This window comes from Dendropsophus ebraccatus, chromosome 10 (assembly GCF_027789765.1).
Source record: "Dendropsophus ebraccatus isolate aDenEbr1 chromosome 10, aDenEbr1.pat, whole genome shotgun sequence".
NCBI classification, from domain to species: domain Eukaryota; kingdom Metazoa; phylum Chordata; class Amphibia; order Anura; family Hylidae; genus Dendropsophus; species Dendropsophus ebraccatus.
In genome coordinates this window covers 1,662,130-1,683,355 of record NC_091463.1, presented here as the reverse complement: position 1 = coordinate 1,683,355, position 21,226 = coordinate 1,662,130, and the positions used below count along the sequence as shown (strand labels likewise).

The window sequence follows — 21,226 nt, the reverse complement described above, 5'->3', positions numbered from 1 at the left end:
GTAGGATGGGGGGCAATGTAGGGGGGGATGAGGCAGAAGGAGGGGAGGGGGGATGAGGCAGTAGGAGGGGAGGGGGGATGAGGCAGAAGGAGGGAAGGGGGGCAGTGTAGGGGGGGGATGAGGCAGAAGGAGGGAAGGGGGAGCAGTGTGGAGGGGGGATGAGGCAGTAGGAGGGGAGGGGGGCAGTGTAGGGGGGGGATGAGGCAGAAGAAGGAGGGGAGGGGGGATGAGGCAGAAGGAGGGGAGGGGGGCAGTGTAGGAGGGGGATGAGGCAGAAGGAGGGGAGGGGGGCAGTGTAGGGGGGGATGAGGCAGAAGGAGGGAAGGGGGAGCAGTGTGGAGGGGGGATGAGGCAGAAGGAGGGGAGGGGGGCAGTGTAGGAGGGGGATGAGGCAGAAGGAGGGGAGGGGGGCAGTGTAGGGGGGGGGATGAGGCAGAAGGAGGGAAGGGGGAGCAGTGTGGAGGGGGGATGAGGCAGTAGGAGGGGAGGGGGGGCAGTGTAGGGGGGGGATGAGGCAGAAGGAGGGGAAGGGGGGATGAGGCAGAAGGAGGGGAGGGGGGCAGTGTAGGGGGGGGGATGAGGCAGTAGGAGGGGGAGCAGTGTGGGGGGGGATGAGGCAGTAGGAGGGGAGGGGGGGCAGTGTAGGGGGGGATGAGGCAGTAGGAGGGGAGGGGGGCAGTGTAGGGGGGGGGATGAGGCAGTAGGAGGGGGAGCAGTGTGGGGGGGGATGAGGCAGTAGGAGGGGAGGGGAGGGGGGGATGAGGCAGCAGCAGGGGAGAAGGGCTGTGAAGGGGGGGATGAGGCAGTAGGAGGGGGGGCAGTGTGGGGGAGGGATGAGGCAGAAGGAGGGGAGGGGGGATGAGGCAGAAGGAGGGGAGGGGGGCAGTGTAGGGGGGGATGAGGCAGTAGGAGGGGAGGGGGGATGAGGCAGTAGGAGGGGAGGGGGGCAGTGTAGGGGGGGATAAGGCAGAAGGAGGGGAGGGGGGATGAGGCAGAAGGAGGGGAGGGGGGGATGAGGCAGAAGGAGGGGAGGGGGGGATGAGGCAGAAGGAGGGGAAGGGGGGATGAGGCAGTAGGAGGGGGGATGAGGCAGAAGGAGGGGGGATGAGGCAGAAGGAGGGGAAGGGGGGATGAGGCAGTAGGATGGGGGGCAGTGTAGGGGGGGGATGAGGCAGAAGGAGGGGAGGGGGGATGAGGCAGTAGGAGGGGAGGGGGGATGAGGCAGAAGGAGGGAAGGGGGGCAGTGTAGGGGGGGGATGAGGCAGAAGGAGGGAAGGGGGAGCAGTGTGGAGGGGGGATGAGGCAGTAGGAGGGGAGGGGGGGGGCAGTGTAGGGGGGGGATGAGGCAGAAGGGGGGATGAGGCAGAAGAAGGAGGGGAGGGGGGATGAGGCAGAAGAAGGAGGGGAGGGGGGATGAGGCAGAAGGAGGGGAGGGGGGCAGTGTAGGAGGGGGATGAGGCAGAAGGAGGGGAGGGGGGCAGTGTAGGGGGGGATGAGGCAGAAGGAGGGGAGGGGGGCAGTGTAGGGGGGGGATGAGGCAGAAGGAGGGAAGGGGGAGCAGTGTGGAGGGGGGATGAGGCAGTAGGAGGGGAGAGATAGGACCAGGGGGGGCAGTGTAGGGGGGGGATGAGGCAGAAGGAGGGGAAGGGGGGATGAGGCAGAAGGAGGGGAGGGGGGCAGTGTAGGAGGGGGATGAGGCAGAAGGAGGGGAGGGGGGCAGTGTAGGGGGGGATGAGGCAGTAAGAGGGGAGGGGGGCAGTGTAGGGGGGGGATGAGGCAGTAGGAGGGGAGGGGGGCAGTGTAGGGGGGGGGATGAGGCAGTAGGAGGGGGAGCAGTGTGGGGGGGATGAGGCAGTAGGAGGGGAGGGGGGGGATGAGGCAGCAGCAGGGGAGAAGGGCTGTGAAGGGGGGGATGAGGCAGTAGGAGGGGGGGCAGTGTGGGGGAGGGATGAGGCAGAAGGAGGGAAGGGGGGATGAGGCAGAAGGAGGGGAGGGGGGCAGTGTAGGGGGGGGGGTGAGGCAGTAGGAGGGGAGGGGGGATGAGGCAGAAGGAGGGGAGGGGGGCAGTGTAGGGGGGGGGGGTGAGGCAGTAGGAGGGGAGGGGGGATGAGGCAGTAGGAGGGGAGGGGGGCAGTGTAGGGGGGGATAAGGCAGAAGGAGGGGAGGGGGGATGAGGCAGAAAGAGGGGAGGGGGGATGAGGCAGAAGGAGGGGAGGGGGGGATGAGGCAGAAGGAGGGGAGGGGGGATGAGGCAGAAGGAGGGGAAGGGGGGATGAGGCAGAAGGAGGGGAGGGGGGGATGAGGCAGAAGGAGGGGGATGAGGCAGTAGGAGGGGGGATGAGGCAGAAGGAGGGGAAGGGGGGATGAGGCAGTAGGAGGGGGGGCAGTTTAGGGGGGGGGATGAGGCAGTAGGAGGGGAGGGGTTATGAGGCAGAAGGAGGGAAGGGGGGCAGTGTAGTGTGTCGGGAGTGGGGCAGTGTAGTGCGGCAGCAGGGGTGGGCGGCAGTGCAGTGCCGCAAAAGGGGGAGGGGGGCAGTATAGGAGGGGATGAGGCAGCAGGGGTGGGGGCAGTGTGGTGCGCAGCAGGGGAGGGGGGCAGTGTGGTGCGGCAGCAGGGGAGGGGGGCAATGTGGTGCGGCAGCAGGGGAGGGGGCAGTGTAGTGGAGAGATCATGCAGTGCATCGGCACTGTAGTGCGGCAACAGGGGAGGGGGCAGGGTAGTGTGGCGGCAGGGGAGGGGGCAGGGTAGTGCAGCAGCAGGGGAGGGGGCAGGGTAGTGTGGCGGCAGGGGAGGGGGCAGGGTAGTGCGGCAGCAGGGGAGGGGGCAGGGTAGTGTGGCGGCAGGGGAGGGGGCAGGGTAGTGCGGCAGCAGGGGAGGGGGGCAGGGTAGTGCGGCAGCAGGGGAGGGGGCAGGGTAGTGCGGCGGCAGGGGAGGGGGCAGGGTAGTGCGGCGGCAGGGGAGGGGGCAGGGTAGTGCGGCAGCAGGGGAGGGGGCAGGGTAGTGCGGCAGCAGGGGAGGGGGCAGGGTTACCTTCTGTCAGCTTCCTCTTCATGCTCAGCTGTGAGGCAAAGACATTGTCCCCCAGGAGGCTCCACTGCTGTGTGGTCTCCATATAGTGATAGATGTAGAATATTGGGGCCACTCTCGCCAGCTCCATCTCTGCGCTGCCTTTGGGGATACTGACCAGATACTTCACCCCGTCCTCATTCAACACCGAGTCTATCAGCTCACCCAGAATATTACCTGTCGTTACAGGAAGAGAGGCTAGAAAAGGCCATATACCTCCAGAGCTGCACTCACTATTCTGCTGTTACATCCTGTCTCTTCCTCCAGAGCTGCACTCACTATTCTGCTGTTACATCCTGTCTCATCCTCCAGAGCTGCACTCACTATTCTGCTGTTACACCATGTCTCATCCTCCAGAGCTGCACTCACTATTCTGCTGTTACATCCTGTCTCATCCTCCAGAGCTGCACTCACTATTCTGCTGTTACATCCTGTCTCATCCTCCAAAGCTGCACTCACTATTCTGCTGTTACATCCTGTCTCATCCTCCAGAGCTGCACTCACTATTCTGCTGTTACATCCTGTCTCATCCTCCAGAGCTGCACTCACTATTCTGCTGTTACACCATGTCTCATCCTCCAGAGCTGCACTCACTATTCTGCTGTTACATCCTGTCTCATCCTCCAGAGCTGCACTCACTATTCTGCTGTTACATCCTGTCTCATCCTCCAGAGCTGCACTCATTATTCTGCTGTTACATCCTGTCTCATCCTCCAGAGCTGCACTCACTATTCTGCTGTTACATCATGTCTCCTCCTCCAGAGCTGCACTCACTATTCTGCTGTTACAGCATGTCTCATCCTCCAGAGCTGCACTCACTATTCTGCTGTTACATCATGTATCATCCTCCAGAGCTGCACTCACTATTCTGCTGTTACATCATGTCTCCTCCTCCAGAGCTGCACTCACTATTCTGCTGTTACATCATGTCTTCTCCTCCAGAGCTGCACTCACTATTCTGCTGTTCTCTCTCAGGCTGCAGGACATTATACATCATTGCTTCACCCTGCTGTATCTACATTTCCCACAATGCAGCAGTGTTCTGCTTAGGTTGTTGCCTGTTTAGCAGTGCATGCTGGGCCTTGTAGTCCTCCGCAGAGGCTGTCGGTTACCGCTGATGGAGAAGATGCGGCTGATCCTGGATTTGGGCACGATGTTGGCCGGGATCTTGTACAGTAAATCCTGCTGCCTCTTGGTCACACCTGGATGGATAATCAGCAGTGAGACGGGACCACAAGGTGACAGCCGCTGACTGACAGCCTGACATGTACAAAGACTTAAAGGGGCAGTCTCATCAGACAACAACTGACTGGATAAATAATTGCTTTATGCTAAATAGATTTTAAGAAGTTTTGGTGACATTTTTTCTTATTTTCTATGTTTCTCTCTTTACTATACAATAATCCTGATATCTTGTAGTTCTCACTCTCACCACTGGGGGTAACACTAAGCTGAGACTTCCTGTTGTGTCTGTGGTGATAAGAGGAGGCTGCAGATAAGTGATCTGTACAGCATTGCAGCGTCATGTGACACCTGTAGATAGAGGAGACATTAGCAGCTCCCTGTGGTGATAAGAGGAGGCTGAAGTAAAGTGATCTGTACAGCATTGCAGCGTCATGTGACACCTGTAGATAGAGGAGACATTAGCAGCTCCCTGTGGTGATAAGAGGAGGCTGCAGTTAAGTGATCTGTACAGCATTGCAGCGTCATGTGACACCTGTAGATAGAGGAGACATTAGCAGCTCCCAGTGGTGATAAGAGGAGGCTGCAGTAAAGTGATCTGTACAGCATTGCAGCGTCATGTGACCCCAGTAGATAGAGGAGACATTAGCAGCTCCCTGTGGTGATAAGAGGAGGCTGCAGTAAAGTGATCTGTACAGCATTGCAGCATCATGTGACCCTTAGTAGATAGAGGAGACATTAGCAGCTCCCTGTTGTGATAAGAGGAGGCTGCAGTTAAGTGATCTGTACAGCATTGCAGTGTCATGTGACCCTTAGTAGATAGAGGAGACATTAGCAGCTCCCTGTGGTGATAACAGGAGGCTGCAGTAAAGTGATCTGTACAGCATTGCAGCGTCATGTGACCCCAGTAGATAGAGGAGACATTAGCAGCTCCCTGTGGAATGACCTCTTCACAGGTCATAGTGCGCGCTCAGTAATGTCTCATATTCATCTCAAGGGGACAGAGTCTGTCTATTGTCATCTATGTCCATGAGGCTAGCTGTAAAGCATGTCACTAGATGCTGTTAACAGCAGCCCAGGAAAGATGGCCGCCCCCATATTAATGTATAAAAACTTAAATATAAAAACTAGTCAGAAAATAGAAACAGATAAGAATAAGAGAACACGTTAAAGTATCTGACTCATGTAAGGAGAAGCAATCGGAGAGGAGTGGCACCCGGCTAGCCCCACCCACAATACATACCGCGGAGCCCCTGCGGATCCAGCGTGAATCCCGTACTCTGCTCCATCTTGATGCCCTCTGGCTGGAAGAAAAGGGGACAGTAAGAGAGGGGTAAGCGGGGGAGTGGGGGACAGTGGGGGAGGGGGTCAGGAGGGGAAAAGACGGAGGGAGGGGGACAGTGACAGGGGAATAAGGAGGGGACAATGACTGAGAGGGGCAGTGACAGAGGGTTTAGGGGAGGTCAGGAGGCGGACAGTGACAGGGGTGACAGGGGGATCAGGAGGGGTCGGTGACAGAGGGGACAGTGACAGGGGGATCAGGAGGGGTCTGTGACAGAGGGGACAGTGACAGGGGGATCAGGAGGGGTCGGTGACAGGGGACAGTGACAGGGGGATCAGGAGGGGACAATGACTGAGAGGGACAGTGACAGGGGGTTTAGGGGAGGACAAAAGGCGGACAGTGACAGGGGGATCAGGAGGGGTCGGTGACGGAGGGGACAGTGACAGGGGGATCAGGAGGGGACAATGACTGAGAGGGACAGTGACAGGGGGTTTAGGGGAGGTCAGGAGGCGGACAGTGACAGGGGGATCAGGAGGGGTCGGTGACAGAGGGGACAATGATGGGGATCAGGAGGGGTCGGTGATGGAGGCGGACAGTGACAGGGGGATCAGGAGGGGTCGGTGACAGAGGGGACAGTGACAGGGGGATCAGGAGGGGTCGGTGACAGAGGGGACAGTGACAGGGGGATCAGGAGGGGTCGGTGACAGAGGGGACAGTGACAGGGGGAGATCAGGAGGGGTCGGTGATGAAGGGGACAGTGACGGGGATCAGGAGGGGTCAGTGATGGAGGGGACAGTGACGGGGATTAGGAGGGGTCGTGACAGAGGGGACAGTGACAGGGGGATCAGGAGGGGTCGGTGACGGAGGGGACAGTGACAGGGGGATCAGGAGGGGTCGGTGACAAAGGGGACAGTGACAGGGGGGATCAGGAGGGGTCGGTGAAAGAGGGGACAGTGACCGGGGGATCAGGAGGGGACAATGACTGAGAGGGACAGTGACCGGGGGTTTAGGGGAGGTCAGGAGGCGGACAGTGACAGGGGGATCAGGAGGGGTCGGTGACAGAGGGGACAGTGACAGGGGGATCAGGAGGGATCGGTGACAGAGGGGACAGTGACAGGGGAATCAGGAGGGGTCGGTGATGGAGGGGACAGTGACAGGGGAATCAGGAGGGGTCGGTGATGGAGGGGACAGTGACAGGGGGATCAGGAGGGGACAATGACTGAGAGGGACAGTGACAGGGGGTTTAGGGGAGGTCAGGAGGCGGACAGTGAAAGGGGTGACAGGAGGATCAGGAGGGGTCGGTGATGGAGGGGTTAGTGATGGAGGCGGACAGTGACGGGGGGATCAGGAGGGGTCGGTGATGGAGGGGACAGTGACAGGGGGATCAGGAGGGGTCGGTGATGGAGGGGACAGTGACAGGGGGTTTAGGGGAGGTCAGGAGGCGGACAGTGACAGGGGGATCAGGAGGGGTCGGTGAAAGAGGGGACAGTGACCGGGGGATCAGGAGGGGACAATGACTGAGAGGGACAGTGACCGGGGGTTTAGGGGAGGTCAGGAGGCGGACAGTGACAGGGGGATCAGGAGGGGTCGGTGACAGAGGGGACAGTGACAGGGGGATCAGGAGGGATCGGTGACAGAGGGGACAGTGACAGGGGAATCAGGAGGGGTCGGTGATGGAGGGGACAGTGACAGGGGGATCAGGAGGGGTCGGTGAAAGAGGGGACAGTGACCGGGGGATCAGGAGGGGACAATGACTGAGAGGGACAGTGACCGGGGGTTTAGGGGAGGTCAGGAGGCGGACAGTGACAGGGGGATCAGGAGGGGTCGGTGACAGAGGGGACAGTGACAGGGGGATCAGGAGGGATCGGTGACAGAGGGGACAGTGACAGGGGAATCAGGAGGGGTCGGTGATGGAGGGGACAGTGACAGGGGAATCAGGAGGGGTCGGTGATGGAGGGGACAGTGACAGGGGGATCAGGAGGGGACAATGACTGAGAGGGACAGTGACAGGGAGTTTAGGGGAGGTCAGGAGGCGGACAGTGAAAGGGGTGACAGGAGGATCAGGAGGGGTCGGTGATGGAGGGGTCAGTGATGGAGGCGGACAGTGACGGGGGGATCAGGAGGGGTCGGTGATGGAGGGGACAGTGACAGGGGGATCAGGAGGGGTCGGTGATGGAGGGGACAGTGACAGGGGGTTTAGGGGAGGTCAGGAGGCGGACAGTGACAGGGGGATCAGGAGGGGTCGGTGACAGAGGGGACAGTGACAGGGGGATCAGGAAGGGTCGGTGATGGAGGGGACGGTGACAGGGGGGATCAGGAGGGGACAATGACTGAGAGGGACAGTGACAGGGAGTTTAGGGGAGGTCAGGAGGCGGACAGTGACAGGGGTGACAGGAGGATCAGGAGGGGTCGGTGATGGAGGGGTCAGTGATGGAGGCGGACAGTGACAGGGGGATCAGGAGGGGTCGGTGATGGAGGGGACAGTTACTGGGATCAGGAGGGTTCGGTGACAGAGGGGACAGTGACGGGGATCAGGAGGGGTCGGTGATGGAGGGGACAGTGCCCAAGCCGCCCCCCCCCCACAGGTACTTACCACCACCCGCAGTGTTTTCACCACTCTTTCGCTATTGAAGGGGACGGTGAGGGTGAAGGTGATGGGGTGCAGACCCAGCTCCAGGGGCAGGAGGTTATATGTGAAGGATCGGGGGGTCTCTCTCTGGAACTCCTCGCTTCGTCCTCTCACACACTGGCTGCTCCCCGGGTCGCCCACTAGGCAGATCTCCTTCCCGACAGACACAGAGACGCAACCCTGAGGGGTGACAGCCATGACACTTACTATGTGATGAGGTCACCCTTACCATGTGATGAGGTCACCCTTACCATGTGATGAGGTCTCCCTTACCATGTGATGAGGTCACCCTTACCATGTGATGAGGTCACCCTTACCATGTGATGAGGTCACCCTTACCATGGTCACCCTTACCATGTGATGAGGTCACCCTTACCATGTGATGAGGTCACCCTTACCATGTGATGAGGTCACCCTTACCATGTGATGAGGTCTCCCTTACCATGTGATGAGGTCACCCTTACCATGTGATGAGGTCACCCTTACCATGGTCACCCTTACCATGTGATGAGGTCACCCTTACCATGTGATGAGGTCACCCTTACCATGTGATGAGGTCACCCTTACCATGTGATGAGGTCACCCTTACCATGTGATGAGGTCACCCTTACCATGTGATGAGGTCACCCTTACCATGTGATGAGGTCACCCTTACCATGTGATGAGGTCACCCTTACCATGTGATGAGGTCACCCTTACTATGTGATGAGGTCACCCTTACTATTTGATGAGGTCACCCTTACTATGTGATGAGGTCAACCTTACTATGTGATGAGGTCACCCTTACTATGTGATGAGGTCACCCTTACTATGTGATGAGGTCACCCTTACTATTTGATGAGGTCACCCTTACTATGTGATGAGGTCATCCTTACTATGTGATGAGGTCACCCTTACTATACGAGGTCACCCTTACCATGTGATGAGGTCATCCTTACCATGTGATGAGGTCACCCTTACCATGTGATGAGGTCACCCTTACTATACGAGGTCACCCTTACTATGTGATGAGGTCACCCTTACTATTTGATGAGGTCACCCTTACTATGTGATGAGGTCATCCTTACTATGTGATGAGGTCATCCTTACTATGTGATGAGGTCACCCTTACTATGTGATGAGGTCACCCTTACTATGTGATGAGGTCACCCTTACTATTTGATGAGGTCACCCTTACTATTCGAGGTCACACTGAGGTCATAGAGCTCCGCATTATGGGGACTTGCCTTCACCGCCTGGTACTGGTAGTTGTACACCGTCACCTGGATCTCCACTTGTTCCCCCCTGATGACGGAGTACGGCAGCTGCACGTCCATGAACAAGTCCTTAAAGACCGTAATCCGGACCGGATCGGCCACACACAGGCCTGCAAGATCGGAACAGGCAGTGTCATGTAACAGCCAGGGGGCGGAGCTGATTTGTACGGCCATTACTTTATCAAAGTGCCCCCCAACTATAACTCCCATCCTGCTCTGATATCACTGGTTATAAACTACACCCCCCACCCCATCCTTACACTACACCCCCCATCCTTACACTACACCCCCCATCCTTACACTACACCCCCCACCCCATCCTTACACTACACCCCCCACCCCATTCTTACACTACACCCCCCATCCCATCCTTACACTACACCCCCCACCCCATCCTTACACTACACCCCCACCCCATCCTTACACTACACCCCCCATCCTTACACTACACCCCCCATCCTTACACTACACCCCCACCCCATCCTTACACTACACCCCCATCCTTACACTACACCCCCCACCCCATCCTTACACTACATCCCCCACCCCATCCTTACACTACACCCCCCACCCCATCCTTACACTACACCCCCCATCCTTACACTACACCCCCCACCCCATCCTTACACTACACCCCCATCCTTACACTACACCCCCCACCCCATCCATACACTACATCCCCCACCCCATCCATACACTTCACCCCCCACCCCATCCTTACACTACACCCCCACCCCATCCTTACACTACACACCCCATCCATACACTACACCCCCCACCCCATCCTTACACTACACCACCACCCCATCCTTACACTACACCACCACCCCATCCTTACACTACACCCCCATCCTTACACTACACCCCCCACCCCATCCATACACTACATCCCCCACCCCATCCATACACTTCACCCCCCACCCCATCCTTACACTACACCACCACCCCATCCTTACACTACACACCCCATCCATACACTACACCCCCCACCCCATCCTTACACTACACCACCACCCCATCCTTACACTACACCCCCCACCCCATCCTTACACTACACCCCCACCCCATCCTTACACTACACCCCCACCCCATTCTTACACTACACCCCCATCCTTACACTACACCCCCCACCCCATCCTTACACTACACCCCCATTCCTTACACTACACCCCCACCCCATCCTTACACTACACCACCACCCCATCCTTACACTACACCACCACCCCATCCTTACACTACACACCCACCCCATCCTTACACTACACACCCACCCCATCCTTACACTACACACCCACCCCATCCTTACACTACACACCCCATCCATACACTACACCCCCCACCCCATCCTTACACTACACACCCCATCCATACACTACACCCCCCACCCCATCCTTACACTACACACCCACCCCATCCTTACACTACACACCCACCCCATCCTTACACTACACACCCCATCCTTACACTACACACCCACCCCATCCTTACACTACACACCCACCCCATCCTTACACTACACACCCCATCCTTACACTACACCCCCACCCCATCCTTACACTACACCCCCCCTCCCATCCTTACACTACACACCCACCCCATCCTTACACTACACACCCCATCCTTACACTACACCCCCACCCCATCCTTACACTACACCACCACCCCATCCTTACACTACACACCCCATCCTTACACTACACCCCCACCCCATCCTTACACTACACCCCCACCCCATCCTTACACTACACCCCCCCCATCCTTACACTACGCCCCCCATCCTTACACTACACACCCCATCCTTACACTACACACCCCATCCTTACACTACACCCCCACCCCATCCTTACACTACACCCCCACCCCATCCTTACACTACACCACCACCCCATCCTTACACTACACACCCCATCCTTACACTACACACCCCATCGTTACACTACACCCCCACCCCATCCTTACACTACACCCCCCATCCTTACACTACACCCCCACCCCATCCTTACACTACACCCCCACCCCATCCTTACACTACACACCCCATCCTTACACTACACCCCCACCCCATCCTTACAGTACACCCCCACCCCATCCTTACAGTACACCCCCACCCCATCCTTACACTACACACCCCATCCTTACACTACACCCCCACCCCATCCTTACACTACACACCCCATCCTTACACTACACCCCCCACCCTATCATTACACTACACCCCCACCCCATTCTTACACTACACCCTCCATCCTTACACTACACCCCCCACCCCATCCTTACACTACACACCCCCACCCCATCCTTACACTACACCCCCCACCCTATCATTACACTACACCCCATTCTTACACTACACCCCCCCATCCTTACACTACACCCCCACCCCATCCTTACACTACACACCCCCACCCCATCCTTACACTACACCCCCCACCCCATCCTTACACTACACACCCCCACCCCATCCTTACACTACACCCCCATCCCATCCTTACACTACACCCCCATCCCATCCTTACACTACACACCCCCACCCCATCCTTACACTACACCCCCCATCCCATCCTTACACTACACCCCCATCCCATCCTTACACTACACCCCCCATCCCATCCTTACACTACACCCCCATCCCATCCTTACACTACACCCCCCATCCTTACACTACACCCCCCACCCCATCCTTACACTACACCCCCACCCCATCCTTACACTACACCCCCACCCCATCCTTACACTACACTCCCCACCCTTACACTACACCCCCCACCCCATTCTTACACTACACCACCACCCCATCCTTACACTACACCCCCCATCCCATCCTTACACTACACCCCCCACCCCATCCTTACACTACACCCCCTATTAAAGTCTCCACGTGTATGATGGGAGTTGTACCCCAGCAGGAGAGATACACTAGTATAAGGGGTGAGGCTGGGTGTGGGAGTACTCCGCCCAGTTGTCCCTATGTTTCACCTTTATCGGACATCCCGATCCCCTGGATCTCCCAGGTGGTCAGAGAGTCGGGGACGGTGAGGCTGGTGTCCCGGTAGCCGCGTCTATGGAAAGCAGAGAGAATGAGGTGTCCGTGCAGTGTCCCAGAACATGCAGACTACTACTCCTATTATGGCCATTTCTCTTGCTGTGTCCATGCCTGTTCTGGTAAGTGTTTGCACTGCAACTGCTGCTGGTTTTCCCCTAGTATTCTCTGGTAATGTGCATTTTCATGTGTATTGTCATGTATTCCTGTGTATTATTACAGTGTACAGTGGTATGCAAGGCTGTTGATCACGTGACCTGTAACCATGGTTCCTCCAATGGCCGACTGGTTCTGGCCAGGAGCAACCATGTGACCTCCCACTTCCTCCTAACAAGTTAGTCTTCCCCCTGCTTCCAAGCAAGGAGGATGTGTGTCGTCCCTCTCCTGCCTCAGAGGAGTTGGGCTTCTTCTCTGCAGCCTTTTCACCATAAGAAGAGTGACTGATTCTGCTGCTGTATTCAAGTCTTCGGCTGTATCTGCCTGCTCAAGTGACCGGAGTCTTCTCTCTCATCTGGGTGTCATTCCGTTATCTCTCCTCATCGCTGCAAGGATTCACAGCAAGTATTATTCTCAAGCTAATCCACCCAGCAACGCTATTCCTCTCATACTCCTACTCCCATCATCCGGCACGTATTCTCACAGCCTATGCAGCACCACTCCTGCTTTATTTGTCAAAGCCTGCTATATACCCGGTTGCATCCGGACAGAACTGTTGCTACTAGTTACCTCATCTATAATAAAACCGCTGTTACTGAACCCTGGCATTGGTGTCCACTAACTGGTGCCCTGACTAGGTGCAGCGAAGAATCGCATGCCCATCATCACCCGCAGGTTCCACAGACCGGCCCTACAGCTGTGCTGCCCTCAGGCCTATACCGTGACAAGTATACACCCTGCAGCTGCCCCGGTCATTGCCCGCTCATAACACCAGCACTGCGGAAGTGGCCCCCAGGGGCCAGGGCATCGCATTTGGCGTCACGAACAGGATCTACCCGCCACGCGGTGTACCAGATCTACAGTTTAATATCGTCTCCAGAGACTGTGCTAAAATTGCCATGGGAGTTCTGATAACTGAGTCGCTGCACGGCTTGGACTGTACACAAAATGGCCGCTTCTTGCTGTTATTTCTACCTGCGCCATCCCCCGGTGACGAGGGGGTTAACTGCCATGCGGCCGAGAAGCGGGAATTGCTTGGCGCCATTGATAATGACTGTGTCTCTCCTGATTGGCCGGCCGCTTCCACTGACGTCATTGTTGCTGGGCAGACTTTGGAGCCTGATCCTCCAGCCTGGCGCTCCTCCCCTTCCTGCTACAAGTTCCGGCCAGTGGAACGCAAGATGGCGGCCTATGAAGAGCACCTGCCTGCAGCCCCAGCGCTTGTGATGCCTACACTGCCTGAGAGTCTGCCTCTGCTCAATCCTGCGTGCCTGCTAATGCCGCTACCCTCCGACAGCGATATCAGTTGGGGCTCTACACCAGTCTCCAACGGTCCGGAGGAAGAGCCTGTCTCCATCGCCAGCGTCTCACCGGGATCTCGTTGCTCCAGCACTCCCGAGGTTGCCTTCTCCACAGGAGGATCGACCTCGCCAGAAAACGATGGATCCGTGAGTACCGGGGTTCCGGGCGCCCCTCTTCCTGCCTCTAGCCAGGGGGATAACTTTAAGGCCACCTGCTACGCCAGTCCCTGGAGGCTCCCCGGGCCCGAGTCACCATCCCTGCCTCAGTGGGTGTTTGGGGACGACCCGGTTATCAAGAAGTTGGCGGATGAGATCAAGCAGGCCCTAACCTTGCTACCTCCGGTGGCTCAAGCCCCCCTCACTATGGCTACTACGGTGACTTCCCCTACCACTGCCGTGGCTAAAGCTGCGACCACCACCGCTACCTACCATGTGGCCCCTACTGTCTCTCCTGTGACCACCGTGACCCCTAGCCTCGTGGTCACCACCGCAGCAGATGAGGCTCCTGCTCCGGCTTCCTCCCGGTATTACCCCTGGGAGAAGAAGAGGGGTGCCACTTGGGGTCTTCCAGGACACCTCTATTAGGTGTTCTCTCAAAAGGCTGAGTTCTATGACTGTGTTTTTTGTAGTTTTTTTGTGTGCTGTTTCACCATTTAGTTCCTGCAACGTTCAAGGTTCGTGCCTGGTCCTCCTGACCAAGTTCCCTGTACTAACCAGCCATGGGCTGATGGACACTCACCATAACCAAACTGTTCTCTAGTGCCTGTCCCAGAGCCTTTTACATGGACGATGTCTAATTGCCTAAAAGAGACTCTACCTAACAGAGACACTTAACCCATTCCTTCCTAATGCACTTTCCTGTGATTGTGTGTTCCACACAGGGTATCATTGCACTTATTTCCTTATTGCACTTATTGTACTATTGTATTCCAGTGTTATCGAAGTCTTTGTATTTCCTCCTCTGAGTGAGCACAAGGTTACATAGATTGCCTCAGAGTAGAGTGCCTCTTTTGTAAAACAGTATATTTTCCAGTGTCTAAGTCAGATAGCTCCTCCTCTGAGTAAGAGAAGTCAGGTTACATATACCTCAGAGAAAGTCCAGTTTATATAGGAGTGTATTTTCTCATCCAGTCTCAGTATTGTGTATTATTATCATATCTATAGCTGGAAAGATTTAGTTGAGCCAGTTCGTATGCAGATTTTTCTCAGATTTTCATTCAGATTTCTCTCAGGTTTCATTCAGATTCATGTGAGCCAGTTCTCCTCAAGACCTCGCAGTATTTGTTGTCCCTTGTATTTCCCTTCCTTTTGTTTCCAGTATTTGTTTACCTCTGTCTTGTCCCAACACAGTAGTTATCACACATAGTCATACCTAACATTCACACTGGTCCATACATATTGCACCCTGGATACCCTTTCGTGTGTTTGGCCTATTGAGTAATTGTGTTGTATGATTGACCGGTACGTAAGGGGCCCCCATGTATGTTTGCTTTTATTATTTTGTTCTTTTCTCTTCCAGGTATCCAAGACACTACTCAGACACGCCAAGGTAGTACACAGGTCTTCACGTTCTCCTCCAGTAGGGTAACACATTTAACAGAAAACCTACTGTCTAACTGGCTGGAATATTGAGGGTCCCCCGCCAGCAGTTAACTTGTCCTGGCTTACACGTCAGATGGTTCACGCACTAGCTACCTGGTCGCCAGAGTACGTTAGGCACCCCTAGGTGAAGTCCTGCCACTAGGGTTTCTCATCCTCTCTCTCTTCTCACCTGTGCCTTGGGCGTGGGAAACACACACCTCATCACACTCACTCTCATCATTCATTCCTGTTGTTTGATTGTCCAGTCTATTCATGTTTGCTGCCTTCTAGATTCGCCGAGGTCGGCTCAAACTTGCTAGGGAGGTATGCAGTGTCCCAGAACATGCAGACTACTACTCCTATTATGGCCATTTCTATTGCTGTGTCAATGCCTGTTCTGGTAAGTGTTTGCACTGCAACTGCTGCTGGTTTTCCCCTGGTATTCTCTGGTATTGTGCATTTTCATGTGTATTGTCATGTATTCCTGTGTATTATTACAGTGTACAGTGGTATGCAAGGCTGTTGATCACGTGACCTGTAACCATGGTTCCTCCAATGGCCGACTGGTTCTGGCCAGGAGCAACCATGTGACCTCCCACTTCCTCCTAACAAGTTAGTCTTCCCCCTGCTTCCAAGCAAGGAGGATGTGTGTCGTCCCTCTCCTGCCTCAGAGGAGTTGGGCTTCTTCTCTGCAGCCTCTTCACCATAAGAAGAGTGACTGATTCTGCTGCTATATTCAAGTCTTCGGCTGTATCTGCCTGCTCAAGTGTCCGGAGTCTTCTCTCTCACCTGGGTGTCATTCCGTTATCTCTCCTCATCGCTGCAAGGATTCACAGCAAGTATTATTCTCAAGCTAATCCACCCAGCAACGCTATTCCTCTCATACTCCTACTCCCATCATCCGGCACGTATTCTCACAGCCTATGCAGCACCACTCCTGCTTTATTTGTCAAAGCCTGCTATATACCCGGTTGCATCCGGACAGAACTGTTGCTACTAGTTACCTCATCTATAATAAAACCGCTGTTACTGAACCCTGGCATTGGTGTCCACTAACTGGTGCCCTGACTAGGTGCAGCGAAGAATCGCATGCCCATCATCACCCGCAGGTTCCACAGACCGGCCCTACAGCTGTGCTGCCCTCAGGCCTATACCGTGACAAGTATACACCCTGCAGCTGCCCCGGTCATTGCCCGCTCATAACACCAGCACTGCGGAAGTGGCCCCCAGGGGCCAGGGCATCGCATCCGCATTATAGACCACGCCCACTGTATAAGGCCCCACCCACATGTAGACAGAGCCCCACCTGTCAGAGATGGAGAGCTCCTCCCACAACCAGCTCTCCGGAAAATAACTCCGCACCTCCGGCTCATCCACATCCAGAAGTGCCCGGATATCTGAGGAGAGAGAGGAGCGAGGGTTATAAGATCCGAGGGATACAGCGCCCCCATCTGTCAGGGTCATATATAATATGGGGACGGAACATACTGATGGTCTCCTCTGGGGGGCTGATACATACTGATGGTCTCCTCTGGGGGGCTGATACATACTGATGGTCTCCTCTCTGGGGGGGTGATACATACTGATGGTCTCCTCTCTTGGGGGGGTGATACATACTGATGGTCTCCTCTCTTGGGGGGGTGATACATACTGATGGTCTCCTCTCTGGGGGGCTGATACATACTGATGGTCTCCTCTCTGGGGGGCTGATACATACTGATGGTCTCCTCTCTGGGGGGCTGATACATACTGATGGTCTCCTCTGGGGGGGGTGATACATACTGATGGTCTCCTCTGGGGGGGGTGATACATACCGATGGTCTCCTCTCTGGGGGGCTGATACATACTGATGGTCTCCTCTCTGGGGGGCTGATACATACTGATGGTCTCCTCTGGGGGGCTGATACATACTGATGGTCTCCTCTCTGGGGGGGTGATACATACTGATGGTCTCCTCTGGGGGGCTGATACATACTGATGGTCTCCTCTGGGGGGCTGATACATACTGATGGTCTCCTCTGGGGGGGTGATACATACTGATGGTCTCCTCTCTGGGGGGCTGATACATACTGATGGTCTCCTCTCTGAGGGGCTGATACATACTGATGGTCTCCTCTCTGGGGGGCTGATACATACTGATGGTCTCCTCTGGGGGGCTGATACATACTGATGGTCTCCTCTCTGGGGGGGTGATACATACTGATGGTCTCCTCTGGGGGGCTGATACATACTGATGGTCTCCTCTCTGGGGGGCTGATACATACTGATGGTCTCCTCTGGGGGGGTGATACATGCTGATGGTCTCCTCTCTGGGGGGCTAATACATACTGATGGTCTCCTCTCTGGGGGGCTGATACATACTGATGGTCTCCTCTGGGGGGGTGATACATACTGATGGTCTCCTCTGGGGGGCTGATACATACTGATGGTCTCCTCTCTGGGGGGGTGATACATACTGATGGTCTCCTCTGGGGGGGTGATACATGCTGATGGTCTCCTCTCTGGGAAGCTAATACATACTGATGGTCTTCTCTCTGGGGGGCTGATACATACTGATGGTCTCCTCTCTGGGGGGGTGATACATACTGATGGTCTCCTCTCTGGGGGGCTGATACATACTGATGGTCTCCTCTCTGGGGGGGGGTGATACATACTGATGGTCTCCTCTCTGGGGGAGGGGATACATACTGATGGTCTCCTCTCTGGGGGGGTGATACATACTGATGGTCTCCTCTCTGGGGGGCTGATACATACTGATGGTCTCCTCTGGGAGGGGATACATACTGATGGTCTCCTCTGGGGGGCTGATACATACTGATGGTCTCCTCTCTGGGGAGCTGATACATACTGATGGTCTCCTCTGGGGGGTGATACATACTGATGGTCTCCTCTCTGGGGGGCTGATACATACTGATGGTCTCCTCTCTGGGGGGCTGATACATACTGATGGTCTCCTCTCTGGGGGGCTGATACATACTGATGGTCTCCTCTCTGGGGGGCTGATACATACTGATGGTCTCCTCTCTGGGGGGGGGGGGTGATACATACTGATGGTCTCCTCTCTGGGGGGGTGATACATACTGATGGTCTCCTCTCTGGGGGGCTGATACATACTGATGGTCTCCTCTCTGGGGGGCTGATACATACTGATGGTCTCCTCTCTGGGGGGGGGGGGGTGATACATACTGATGGTCTCCTCTCTGGGGGGGTGATACATACTGATGGTCTCCTCTCTGGGGGGCTGATACATACTGATGGTCTCCTCTCTGGGGGGCTGATACATACTGATGGTCTCCTCTGGGGGGGTGATACATACTGATGGTCTCCTCTGGGGGGCTGATACATACTGATGGTCTCCTCTCTGGGGGGGTGATACATGCTGATGGTCTCCTCTCTGGGGGGCTAATACATACTGATGGTCTCCTCTCTGGGGGGCTGATACATACTGATGGTCTCCTCTCTGGGGGGGTGATACATGCTGATGGTCTCCTCTCTGGGGGGCTAATACATACTGATGGTCTTCTCTCTGGGGGGGTGATACATACTGATGGTCTCCTCTTTGGGGGGCTGATACATACTGATGGTCTCCTCTCTGGGGGGGGGGGGTGTGATACATACTGATGGTCTCCTCTCTGGGGGGCTGATACATACTGATGGTCTCCTCTCTGGGGGAGGGGATACATACTGATGGTCTCCTCTGGAGGGTGATACATACTGATGGTCTCCTCTCTGGGGGGGTGATACATACTGATGGTCTCCTCTCTGGGGGGCTGATACATACTGATGGTCTCCTCTCTGGGGGGGGGGTGATACATACTGATGGTCTCCTCTCTGGGGGAGGGGATACATACTGATGGTCTCCTCTGGGGGGTGATACATACTGATGGTCTCCTCTCTGGGGGGCTGATACATACTGATGGTCTCCTCTCTGGGGGGCTGATACATACTGATGGTCTCCTCTCTGGGGGGGGGGGGGGGTGATACATACTGATGGTCTCCTCTCTGGGGGGGTGATACATACTGATGGTCTCCTCTCTGGGGGGCTGATACATACTGATGGTCTCCTCTCTTGGGGGTGATACATACTGATGGTCTCCTCTGGGGGGGCTGATACATACTGATGGTCTCCTCTGGGGGGCTGATACATACTGATGGTCTCCTCTCTGCGGGGTGATACATACTGATGGTCTCCTCTGGGGTGCTGATACATACTGATGGTCTCCTCTCTGAGGGGGTGATACATACTGATGGTCTCCTCTGGGGGGGTGATACATACTGATGGTCTCCTCTCTGGGGGGCTGATACATACTGATGGTCTCCTCTCTGGGGGGCTGATACATACTGATGGTCTCCTCTGGGGGGGTGATACATACTGATGGTCTCCTCTCTGGGGGGCTGATACATACTGATGGTCTCCTCTGGGGGGGTGATACATACTGATGGTCTCCTTTGGGGGGCTGATACATACTGATGGTCTCCTCTCTGGGGGGCTGATACATACTGATGGTCTCCTCTCTGGGGGGGCTGATACATACTGATGGTCTCCTCTCTGGGGGGATGGTACATACTGATGGTCTCCTCTGGGGGGGTGATACATACTGATGGTCTCCTCTGGGGGGGCTGATACATACTGATGGTCTCCTCTGGGGTGCTGATACATACTGATGGTCTCCTCTCTGAGGGGCTGATACATACTGATGGTCTCCTCTGGGGGGCTGATACATACTGATGGTCTCCTCTGGGGGGGTGATACATACTGATGGTCTCCTCTGGGGGGCTGATACATAATGATGGTCTCCTCTCTGGGGGGGTGATACATACTGATGGTCTTCTCTCTGGGGGGGGGTGATACATACTGATGGTCTCCTCTGGGGGACTGATACATACTGATGGTCTCCTCTGGGGGGGCTGATACATACTGATGGTCTCCTCTGGGGGGGCTGATACATACTGATGGTCTCCTCTGGGGGGGCTGATACATACTGATGGTCTCCTCTCTGGGGGGCTGATACATACTGATGGTCTCCTCTCTGGGGGGGTGATACATCTTGATGGTCTCCTCTCTGGGGGGGTAATACATACTGATGGTCTCCTCTCTGGGGGGGGGGGGGGGTGATACATACTGATGGTCTCCTCTCTGGGGGGCTGATACATACTGATGGTCTCCTCTCTGGGGGGGCTGATACATACTGATGGTCTCCTCTCTGGGGGGGCTGATACATACTGATGGTCTCCTCTCTGGGGGGCTGATACATACTGATGGTCTCCTCTGGGGGGGTGATACATACTGATGGTCTCCTCTCTAGGGGGCTGATACATACTGATGATCTTCTCTGGGGGGCTGATACATACTGATGGTCTCCTCTCTGGGGGGGGCTGATACATACTGATGGTCTCCTCTGGGGGGGCTGATACATACTGATGGTCTCCTCTCTTGGGGGGGTGATACATACTGATGGTCTCCTCTGTCGGTGGCTGATACATACTGATGGTCTCCTCTCTGGGGGGCTGATACATACCGATGGTCTCCTCTCTGGGGGGGGGTGATACATACTGATGGTCTCCTCTGTCGGTGGCTGATACATACTGATGGTCTCCTCTCTGGGGGGGTGATACATACTGATGGTCTCCTCTCTGGGGGGGCTGATACATACTGATGGTCTCCTCTGGGGGGGTGATACATACTGATGGTCTCCTCTGGGGGGGTGTTACATACTGATGGTCTCCTCTGG

At 55.9% G+C, this 21,226-nt stretch overlaps 1 protein-coding gene across 2 annotated transcripts in view; it reads right to left on the bottom strand.

The window, feature by feature from the left end:
- LOC138803016 (complement C5-like) overlaps positions 1-21,226 on the bottom strand; it is a 184,538-nt gene that overhangs the window by 67,524 nt on the left and 95,788 nt on the right. For both annotated transcript variants that reach the window (XM_069986831.1, XM_069986832.1), the window contains exons 18-24: positions 16,801-16,891; positions 12,393-12,475; positions 9,387-9,526; positions 8,125-8,340; positions 5,493-5,553; positions 4,180-4,269; positions 3,032-3,244 (exon numbers count right to left, since the gene is read on the bottom strand). In XM_069986831.1, coding sequence (XP_069842932.1) covers positions 3,032-3,244; positions 4,180-4,269; positions 5,493-5,553; positions 8,125-8,340; positions 9,387-9,526; positions 12,393-12,475; positions 16,801-16,891 — 894 coding nt within the window. The remainder of the gene's footprint in view (positions 1-3,031; positions 3,245-4,179; positions 4,270-5,492; positions 5,554-8,124; positions 8,341-9,386; positions 9,527-12,392; positions 12,476-16,800; positions 16,892-21,226) is intronic.